Source organism: Cicer arietinum, chromosome 6, assembly GCF_000331145.2.
Source record: "Cicer arietinum cultivar CDC Frontier isolate Library 1 chromosome 6, Cicar.CDCFrontier_v2.0, whole genome shotgun sequence".
In the NCBI taxonomy this organism is placed as follows: domain Eukaryota; kingdom Viridiplantae; phylum Streptophyta; class Magnoliopsida; order Fabales; family Fabaceae; genus Cicer; species Cicer arietinum.
In genome coordinates this window covers 56555695-56567139 of record NC_021165.2, presented here as the reverse complement: position 1 = coordinate 56567139, position 11445 = coordinate 56555695, and the positions used below count along the sequence as shown (strand labels likewise).

General features: G+C 31.8%; 1 protein-coding gene across 4 annotated transcripts; it reads right to left on the bottom strand.

The window, feature by feature from the left end:
* Window positions 1-5560: 5560 nt before the first annotated feature.
* Window positions 5561-10472, bottom strand: LOC101503943 (uncharacterized). Of its 4 annotated transcripts, XR_001143165.3 has the most exons (8): window positions 10207-10472; window positions 9245-9387; window positions 9072-9127; window positions 7518-7641; window positions 7301-7407; window positions 6339-6435; window positions 6097-6163; window positions 5561-6003 (listed from the first exon to the last, which is right to left on the bottom strand). XR_001143165.3 is itself a non-coding variant. In XM_073370576.1 (7 exons), exons 2-7 carry the CDS (start codon window positions 9324-9326, stop codon window positions 5900-5902), a joined length of 540 nt encoding a protein of 179 aa, XP_073226677.1. In that variant the 5' UTR covers window positions 9327-9349; window positions 10207-10464; the 3' UTR covers window positions 5561-5899. The 4 variants fall into 4 exon arrangements, 3 of the variants coding, with proteins under 3 accessions (XP_073226677.1, XP_004516725.1, XP_004516724.1); XM_073370576.1 differs by lacking the exon at window positions 6339-6435 and having other exon boundaries at window positions 9245-9349; window positions 10207-10464; XM_004516668.4 differs by lacking the exon at window positions 6339-6435 and having other exon boundaries at window positions 10214-10463.
* Window positions 10473-11445: the final 973 nt, after the last annotated feature.

The following is an 11445-nucleotide window of genomic DNA, read 5'->3' as shown; positions in this document are numbered from 1 at the left end:
ATTTTGGCATGGTAAAAATGGGAGATGAAGGAGTATGTAAAATTATCGGTATGGGAGATGTTTGGGTTGAAACTAGGATTGGTTGCAAGCTTCAATTGAAGAATGTTAGACATGCTCCTAATATTCGTCTTAATTTGATTTCGGTGAAAGCCTTGGATATTGATGGTTATCACACTTACTTTGGTGGTGGTGGTATATGTAAAATCACCAAAGGGTCTCTAGTGGTTGCAAAGGAGCAAAGTTCTACTTCTCTCTATAGGATGCCTACGAAGCTATGCAAAGAAAAAGTGAATGCAATTAAAGATGTCTCTTCTAATTTATGGCATATGTGCCTTAGTCACTTGAGTGAGAAAAAACTCAACATAATTGCGAAGAAAAGTATCCTTCATGTGAAAGGTATGTCTCTAAAAACTTGCACTCATTGTTTTGTTGGAAAATAACACGTAGTTTCAATTCATAATATTGGTCCTTATAGGAGGCAAAATATTATTGATTTAATTCATAATGGTGTTTGCACGATAGATAGTAAATCCCTTGGTGTTGCATCATATTTTGTTACTTTTATTGACGATAACTCTAGAAAAGTGTGGGCTTTTCATCTGAATTCTAAAGACCAGGTACTTGTATTCTTCAAGAATTTTCATGCAAGTGTTGAAAGAGAGAAGGGAATGAAATTGAAATGTGTTCGATCTGATACCAATGGTGAATACAAAAGTCCGTTTGAAGAGTATTGTAGAGAACATGAAATCAGGCTTAGGAAAATTATCAGATGTATGTTATCTCATGCAAAATTATCAAAATCCTTTTGGGTTGAAGCAATGAGAACTACAGTGGATTTGATTCATCTTTCTCCATCTATTCCACTTGATGATGATGTTCCAAATAGAGTATCGACAGAGAAAAATGTCTCTCTTTTCGTCATTTGAGAGTGTTTGGTTGCATATGTTTTGTTCACGTTCCAAGAGATGAGAGGTCCAAGCTTGATATTATATTCAAACAGTGTGTGTTCGTCGGTTATGTTGGTGAAGAATTTAGTTATAGATTGTGGGATCTAGTTGACAAGAAAACTATCAGAAGTCAAGATGTGATATTTCTTGAAGATCAAACTATTGAAGATTTTGATAAAGTTGAGAAACATAAATCAAATTACATAAGTTACATTGATGTTGAGCCTAAGTCCCCTATAAAAACTTTTGTTGATGGGGGAGATATACAAGTAGATGATGAGAATGTAATTGATGATCATGTACATCACTATAATGAGCATGTTCCAATTGAGCCACTAGTTGAGTATGAGTTGAGAAGATCTACTAGAGAACGTCAACCTTTTTAGAGATATCCTCCACATGAGTATGTGATAAGAACTGATAATGGAGAGTCGGAGTACTATCAAGAGGCTAAAACAAATGTTGATAAAAAGAAGTGTTGAATATTTGTGTTGGAATTAATCAAGCTTTAATGGTCATATTGTGAAGCCGTATCTATCACACCAGGAAGATACGCCCAAAATTTGTTTGTGACAATATTGAAACCCTAATTCATGATATTCAAAGGAGAATTATTTTCAAGAAATATATGGACATTCTCACACAAAATTATTCTAGAAGATTTGATTGAAGATTCATTTTGGAATTAATCAAGCTTCAACGGTAATATCGCCAAACTGTATCTATCAAGGCTTATTTTTTGTTAAGATCTTTGTTGACCTCACATAAGAAAGATACACTCATAATTTTTTAGGGACGATATTGAAACCCTAGTTCATCCTATATAAAGGGATCAATTCTGAAGAAGATGACACAACACAACAACTCATAAAACCTTACGATTGCAAAATAATCTAAGTATTCAATTTCAAGGTTTTAGTGAAGCTAAAACACTCATTCATATCTTGTATTATTTAGTGCTCTGTTTTAATGGGAAGTTCATTGTAATCAATCTGCTTAGAAAAATTAAAACAGAACTCGGTTTCACCCCTTTGTAACCCAGTCCAGTAATGGCTATTCTACCACAATGACTTGTAGGTTTCAAGTTAGAAGTGGAGAAGACTTGACTTGTAGGGTCAAGTTGTTGTAGTGCTTCACAAATTTGTAGGTTTCAGTCTGGAAGTTGAGAAGACTAACTTGTAGGGTCAGGTGTTGTAATTCAGATTCTGAATTAGTGGTAAATCCTTATGTGCATGGATTGAACGTAGCTACCACATTAGTAGTGAATCAATATAAATCCTTGTCTTTTTCCCTCAATCCTGATACTTTATTTTATTGTTGCCTCTGGTGTGTTATATTTGTTCTAGTATCCTGAATTAGATTTTTGAAAAGAAAGTTTTAATATGGCAAAAGACAATTCAACCTCTCATTCTCGTGTTTTTACACCTTCACCCCCTCTAATTGAATCCTCTCACCATCAATACATTCCTGGTGATATTGATTTGTGTCCACCTTTAAGCAAAACATTTATGACTCTTTGAATACAACATCATTACTGAACAATACCTAATGTTGAACTTTCTTTGTGCACCACAATATGAACCCCTTTACTCATGTAGGATGCAAAAACATGCATTGAAGGCCCTTGACTCAAGTTTGCCTTGTTTTATGTGAGCATAAGCTACCACTCTAAAACTCTTAGATTTTTAAGGTTTGGAGACTGCCCAGACCACTTCTCCTCTGGTGTCTTCATTCCAATGACACTAGATGGATCTACATATAAAGTAAGCCACAATCACCACAACTTCAGCTTAAAAATGTGTAGAACAAATAACATTAGACAAAAAAACATCTAACCATATGTATAAGCCTTTTTGACATATTATTCTTTTTGGGTTCTTGGATGGTCTCTAGAGCTTATCGGCTTCTCGACTTATAAATCGGGTAAACACCTCAATTGTGGCGTCTTTCACCATTTCCATCATTTCGACTCCTAATTTGATTTCGACGGCTATACGACTCGTATCAGGATGTGTAACATATGGTTCCTCCTCAAGCAATGTGTTTAAGAAAGAAAATATTATATCTAAATGAAACAAGGGCCACTTTTTAGAACAAGATATGGAAATCGCCATCCTCATTGTTTCCAGTCTAGCCACTGGAGGAAACATGTCATAATAGTCTAGTCTGTCTTTGCATGAAACCCTTTGGTACCAGTGTTGATATATACTCAACAACCTCTCATTTGGCTTCAGTTTAGTTTTAAACACTCATTTGACAAAAAAAGCCTTTTTCTTCACTAACAAATTTGTCAAAAACCATGTTTTGTTCTTCTCAATAGCCAACAATTCCTCTATCAGTGTTGCCTTCCACACTAACTTCTAAATTGCTTCTTGATAATTGATTGGATTTGCATCAGCCATAAGTGCAAAATGAACCATCTCACCATCTGAGTCAATATCATTATCATGTATGATTTCATAGTCATCCAATCTCATTAGTTGTTGTCTTAGCCTTGATGATGTTCTAGCATTCCGAACTAGTTCAGCTTCATCACGTTGTCCAACTGCCTCCTCTTCACCAATTCTGTTAGGAACCTTTGACACTACTTGACGAATTCTACTCGCATTAGCCCAACTCTATTCTTCATGCTCACTAATACCAATGTCTTTATTATTGCATATTGTCTTAACAACAGGTTCATAGAGCCTATATGCACTTGTTTCATGATAACCATTCAACACCATAGGCTTTCTCGTGTCCTGCAACTGCTTCTTTCATTTGGCATATGCTTGTAACATAGGGAACCAAATATCCTGATATGTGCCACTGATGGTTTTATTCCTGTCCAAATGTCTTCAGGAACCTTCAAGTTTAATCTTTTAGTTGGACACCTATTGAGCACATAAGTGGTTGCACTGACTGATTCCCCCCATAACACATGAGGCAAATTCTTATGTTTCATCAAGCTCCTATTCCATCTTAACAACAATTCTATTCCTCATTTTAGCCAAACCATTATGTCGAGGTGTATAAGGAGCTATTACCTCTTGAATTATTCCATTATCCTCGTACAAATCCTTAAAGTCTCTAGAGTCGTAGTCTCTTCCACCGTCAATTCTTAAGACTTTAACGATCTTTCCACTTTGCTTTTCAGCTATAGTCTTGAATTTTTTTAAAGAGATTTGAAGCTTAACATTTAGTCTTTATACAAAATAGCCAAAAATTTCTACTGAACTCATCAACAAATGAAATAAAGTATTTATTTCTTCCTAGAGAGTACTTTAAATTAGGGATGTTCTACAAGTAAACTCACGAACCCGGTCAGTCAAACTAATCCAATCCGCATTTTGAACCAACTCATTTAAGTTCAGGTCTAACCCGAACTAATTAATTTAAATCTCATGATGTTCGTTCAAGTAATGAATTTAACATTTTGAACCCATAAACTTAATCCATTGACGTAATATATATATATATATATATATATATATATATTTACTATTGATGTATAGTTAAAATTAATTGTTGGATTATATTTGAGAATTTGTTGCAAATTTAAATGGTTTAATTATTTGTTGTATTTGTAGATGTATTTTATGTATTGAGTGATATGTTATGAGATAGTTTTATTATTTTAGAAATGTTCAAGTATTTAAACTTAATATATTTTTTTAAAATAAAAATTACTTTTTCTTTATTACCCGGGAATCCAACCAACCAACTCCCACATAATCTAATTGGTTTGGTTCAAATTTAAAATAAAAATCACATATATTTTCAAATGCAATGATTGGTTCGGGTATCGAATTTAACCAAATACAACCCAACCTCTCTATACTCATACTTCAAATAGAACACATATGTCAAAATGAATCACATTCAACAATTCATTTGACCTCATTAGTACATGGGAACTAAAAGCCTTCCTTGATTGTTTTCCAGCAAAGCATACATCACAAACCTTCTTAAGCTCAACAATCTTTGGAAGTCCTATAATCAAATTTTTAGAGACTAATTGATTTAACTACAATAAAGTTTAGATACACTTTGGTTTGCATCAAACAGTTCCAGCAATCGATTCTTCATTACCACACAACTAAACATAATTATGAATTAACTACAATAATTTCTATCAATTTAAATAAATAAACATTTCTTTTATAAATAAAAAATTTGTTTCAAAGTTTTATTTCACATTAGGTTTTCAACAATTGCAAAGAACCATTTTGGAGAAAAAAATGCAATCCAACAAGTTTCCATTACCAAAAATGAGCTTCTAAATATTACTAGTATCATTTGATTTTAAATACACTTTTGATCCTTTGAGTAATTTTATGTTTCATTTTAATCCTTTAAACTTTGTTCATTTCAGTTTAGAATTTTAAGTTACAAACAATAGATAATTTAGTCCTCCAAGTAATTTTTCTTTTATTTTAGTCCCTTAAATTATAAACAATAAATTTTTGATCTCTTATGTTACAAAAATTAAACACTTTAATTCCTTAAATTACAATGCTACACACTATTAGACCAAAGTGTATAGCATATGTAACTTAAGAAACTAAAATGTTTAATATTTATAACTTAAATGATCAAAATAAAACAAACAAAACTAAATGAGCAAAATAAAATTAACTTAAGAGATCAAAAATATAATTTAGCGCAACATTTATTTTCATCGCCAACAAAATGCAGAAAACGATGCTCTCCATTTAATCAAAGAAAAATAATGATGGTCTCCACTTCAAGGGGACCTCCCTAGACTCTAGACAATAATAATTCAAAAATAAAACAATTCGTCAAAATTACAATACAAAAGATTGCATAAAAACAACAAATGTATTTAAAACGATTTGCAGGGAAAATTCTACAAGAGCTTAAATGAGCTTCCATTAATCTCTCATATGAGATACATTCATACAGATCAATCTATATTGAAAGGATAGATGGGAAAAGAAATCAATGAGAGGTTAAGAGGCTTTCTTGGGAGGCGTCATGTTAAAAAGAAGGGTCGCGACTGCTTTGATATTACTGATCTTAAACAACGATAAAGTGAGTATATAAACCAACAAACCTGCATGGCGGAAAGCCAGTTTTTACACAAATTATCCAATTATAACACGAATTTGCATGAGTACAATATTTAGAATTTGAAAAGAAACCTTACCAGTTTGAAGAATAGGAAAATCAACATCATAACCCCTCGTTCCTCGATGACTAAAATACTGGATTGCCTGCAGAAGAGATTCCAAAAATCATAAGGGCATTTCTAAGGACAAAGTCAGCTATCAACCATAAACTTTGGTAACAAATGCACTTCATATTTATATGCATATGCCATATGCATAATGTAATACTATGAAGACATCTCCATAATAAAACCTGTTATTCAAAATAATATTTTCATACCCCTGAACTGTGTATATAGACATATGCTACTGCAATACATTCCTTGTACTGATGTACTCATCATCAGTAATACAATTGCACGTTTATGCTTTAATATCTGCAGTGCCTTTGTGGGATTAGGGTTCTTAAAATGCAACGTACAGTTTAGAGAGCAAAAGGCACAGGAAAAAAAATAAAAATAAAAAGGCAAACAAAAACACATTATTTATCTCATATCATGTAAAAGAAAGCTTTAATGCAAGGAGTTTCAAACACTTTACTATTTACTCTCGTAAATAACTAGAATAAAGGGCTTAGACAACAGAAGAGCAAGAGATAAAGGAACCCAAAAGGAAGTAAAATAGATACTTAACACACAAATCTAAACTGAACACTGAAGAACGTGTGACCACTTGGCTCTTTAAGTTGGTAGCTCAAAGTCCAAATTTGAACAGAAGTATAGCTACCAAGTATGTTCTATTAAAATAACGCAAACTCAACTTAAACCCCTCGATTAAATAAAAACCAAAATTCAAAGTACTAACCCATCAGCGCTTAGATGAAATGGCACGAGTCTTTTCTAGCTTAACTAAGGTCTCGGGTTCAAACCTGAGTTTGGGCATACAGCAACTTTAAAACTTTTAGGAAGAGTTTTCCGCCCATTTGGATCGCACAAGGCTCGAATGATTAGTCTCCGTCCGCAATTGCGCGTGGAGGATACCCGATTTACACCCAAAAAATTCAAAATACTATTGGAATAAATTTTCATACAAAGGTGATGATAACTAAGAGAAATTAGACAGTAAGAATAAGAATTATAATAGTCAAAAGAAAAATAAAATTATAAAACCATAATTAGTTAACAACTTCAAAAATCACACTGGAAATTCATTTCAGACGACTGCTTCTTAGAAGTCAGTTTTCTCACGACAGTTTATGAAGATTTTTCCTATAAAACTTCAATTAAAGATTGGCATATTTACCTTCAGCAGAGAATACTGATTCGCAAGGGAAGCAACCAAGAGAAGAATTGCTATGGATGATACGAAGGCATATAATCTCAACAAACTTGTCTGGCTTCGTCTTCTACCTTTCTCACAAAATTTGCAGTGATAGCTCATTTAATAGGTATAAATTAAAAACTCATAAAATGATCAAATGATAAAATGAAGGAAATTAAGGAACTCAAGGTTTAGCTACCTATATCTGCAATGATCAACAAAACAATACTAGCAATAACAGAAGAAAGGGCAACTGTATTTGGCGTATCCCCTTTTGTTCCTGGTAAAAATGCAAATATCACTCCTATAAACAGAAACAAAGCCTGCAGTGCACAATTTAGAATTTCAAATCTACATCAGAGAAAAATAAAGATGGTGGCAGTGGCAGCAGCAGTTAAAGCATACAGATTCAGTATTTGTCTTAATAATTTCAAAAAGCCAAAAGTAATATTACTACTCCTCCGGCCTTATTTATATGCAACTTTCTTCATAATATTTTGGCCTCAAATATATAAGCAAAAGTAAACAAATTCAACTCTATTTAATACATTTGTTCCAAAAATACCCCTTAATCCAAATTCAGCTAATATTTACTACTCTCATAATTATTAACTTTACTTTTTTTGTCCTGAGATACAATTTCTCACGGAACTTGTACCAATTCCAACCTGTAAATTTATTTTCCAAACTGTTCTAATTTGATTTTTTTTTAATATTTTGTTTCGACATATGAAACTTTATTACTCCGTCAGTATACTCATTTCATTTTTCTTTTCATTTCCTTAATGTAAATGTCTTCATTTGCCACCAAATTCTTTTGAGAAATATTGAAAGCCACTTCAATCACATACTACAATCAGTACCGATAGTAATACTACTACTCCTACTTCTCCCTAGAAATTTTCGGTGGAATATACAAAGGTAATCCAATCACATAGTACCTATATTAATACTCCCACTCCAATTTTACTTTCTTTAAGGATTGAATTTATTGTAAGTGTGGTGATAACAAAAGAACTAGGTTGGAGTTATTTTGGTCACATCAACTCATTTTTACATAAAATCAAGACTCCTTAATAAGTGTGCAAATAGTAAAAATTGCTTATAAATCAGGCCAGAGGGAGTATATGGCTATGAACATCAAACAAGCAAAAAGACAACATTTAGAAAGTTAAGAATATCACAACACAGAACTGCTCCAATTTTTATGCCTTGGTTGGAGGTTAATACAGCAATACTTATTTATTTGCTTTTAGATTAGATTTTAATATTGTGTTCTCTTTTATTCTTTACTCCCCCTCCTGTCACTATTATAAACAACAAAAACTACTTTTAAGGTTATTAAGAAATTCATTTAAAAGATTCAAAAGTAATTAATTTTGCTTATAATAGTGAGTTTAGTGACCAAGATTTGATGCATTGTTTTTGCTTATAATAGTAACAAGAGTAACTTTAAGGTCTATGGCATAAATTTCTTGAATTGTTTCTCTAAATTTCAATATTGCGATCAATCATAGCGCTACCCACTCTACCAGTGTAAAACAACTTCACACTGTCATTCGGTCATAATCATTCAATATGCCACGTCATATTGAAGAGTTTTTAAATCAAAGGCTGTTAACTAACTAGTTGTTGCCATGGTGAGTTACGATTAGACAACGATTTAAAGTTGTTTAACACTGTAAATTCAGTGCCTTTATTCTCTTACAATAATTATAAAACTAAATAAATAAATAAATAAAATCCAGGGTACCTCAATAATGAATCGCAGAGATAGGCATTTCCTCCCCTTTGCAACAAGTTGATACCCTAATTGGAAAAACGACAAAGAACAGAAATCAATTATGCAGAATTGAATTAAAAGATACAAAATCAATCAAATCAACGTTTTATAAAAAGTGACTAGGAATGGAGAATAGAACTTACTTGAATCAACTACCATACGATAGGAAAAATCAGAGCCATCGGTTCCAGAAGGCCTTCCCAATGATGATTTTCTTTGCTGCATTTTCTTCTTCTTTCGTATTACCTCTACAGATCGGAAGTTTAGTACAAATTGGAGATGACAACTAAACGACATCGTCAAGGGAGGCCAAATCGGAGGTTTAGTGCAAACAAATAGCAAAATTAGTACATTATTAGTAATAAAACTATGTAACATTATGGACATTTCATAAACAAAATGCAATATTATGCAAGATTCAGTTATTCTTCCCATAAACAAAATTCAACTAGCTATCTTCACCTTGCCTACTGCCTCATAAGTAGAAAACCATTTATAGAACGGACTAAAAGCAATATCAAGAAACTCAAATGTATCGCCAAGAACCTCTTCCAATTGCTTCAAATTGACTATTAACTCCTCCTTTTTTTTATCAGAAATTCAATAAACAAATTATGCTGAAAATATTATTAAACAGAGCCTAATTATGCAGCAAATCAATAAGCAAAACTTCAATTAGAAAATCAACAACAAAACCAGAGAAATGACTAAAAAACAAATATTTATCATCAAGAAAACACTACAGTAACGGCTAAGTTTCCCAAGCTTAACATGCATATCTATTACTTTTCTCCTCCTTAGTGAAAACAAATGCAATAATCAAATTTGAATCTAACTAACTTTAGCTAGCAAATAAGTAAATCAACAACAAAAACCAAAGGAAACGAAATATGCAGAGAGTGATTAACCCAACAAAAGTTAAAAAATAAGCAAAAATTTAATTAGTCTCTATCAGAAAATTGTTGAAAAAACTTTGAAAAAGAAATCAACAACAAAAACCTAAAATATGCAGCAAAACAGTCAAACGCATATTACCAATTATGAGTAGGAATAAATTGACTACATTATGGTAAAAAAACACGGCTAATGGAAGAAGACACTGTACCTTGTACCTTCACTTCGACGGAAACACTGCACACGACGGCGATGGCGACGACGAAGGGTGGCGATGCGCTGCTAATCGCGGCGAGGCTTCCTTCACGACGTTGCTGCTACGCGACGAAGCTTTAATTCGTAAAGGCAGTAAACGTAGCTGTTATTGGCGGCGGCGAAAGGCGTCGGTGGTGTTAGGGTTCCGTCTTCTCATTTCAGTTCTTCATTTTAGTTGGTTTATGATTTTTGTTAATTTTCATTTGGGTTTTTTTTTAAAGAAAAAGAAAAAAAGCAAAAAAAACAAAACTAACTTTATTAGATACTGTAACTTTAGTTCTCAATTTGAGTGTGGAATGTAATTATGATGATGTTTATCAAATTTTTATTAGATAATTTTTATTTTTAAATATAATTTATATATTTATAAGTTATTATATGATGATGAATATTGTTGATAATTAATTAATAAAAATTAGAATGATTTTTGTTAAATTTTTTATTAATAGATTTTAAATTATTAAGTTTTTACAAATATATTTTACTAAAAAAATTAATAATATTTTAAAAGAATTATAACTATAACCCTTAGCATCGTAAATGTTCATAATAAAAAGATATATTTAATTGTACATATATAAGTTATAATTGATAACAATAAAGAAATATGAATTAAATGTAAATAGTATTATATTTTAGCAATAAATATTTTTTTGCAGTATGAGAAACGTATTTTTTTTATAGGTATGCTTTTATGTGCCTCAAAAGTTTAGGTACCGATCATCCACTCAGAGAAATCTGATCGAGCTATGGCTAATGCAAATTGGCTTAATTTATTTCCAATAGCTTGTGTTCATAATATAGTGGCAACATCGTTGAATCATTATCCAATAGTTTTAATCTGGGATCCCGAAGGAGTAATAATATTTTTAAGTTTGAGAATATGTGGCTTATGGAACAAGAATTTGAGTAGATGGTCGTTAATGTAAATATGCAAGAATATTTATGTTTTCATATATTTATGTTTTTTATGAAAGTAGAGACCAAGTAAAAGTGATCAAGTTGCAAGTTTAAATTGAAGTCAATAATAAAGTCAGTTATTATCAATATACTAGAAGATTTATAGTTTAAGGTATATGATAGAATCTAATATTGTTATATTTCAAATGCACATGAGAACCTTCTATCTTAGCGTATGCATCAAAAGAATTTTCAAAATGTCAAACTGCATAAACAATATTTGAAAATCAAGTTT

What these genes read in the sequence shown, in the direction of transcription:
- LOC101503943 (XM_073370576.1), bottom strand. Translation starts at nt 9,326, where the DNA reads ATGCAGCAAAGAAAATCATCATTGGGAAGGCCTTCTGGAACCGATGGC. An exon ending in TCGTATGGTAGTTGATTCAA is followed by an intron (nt 9,128 to 9,244) that starts GTAAGTTCTATT and finishes TTTTCCAATTAG; the next exon opens with GGTATCAACTTGTTGCAAAG. An exon ending in ATCAGTATTCTCTGCTGAAG is followed by an intron (nt 6,164 to 7,300) that starts GTAAATATGCCA and finishes TCTCTTCTGCAG; the next exon opens with GCAATCCAGTATTTTAGTCA.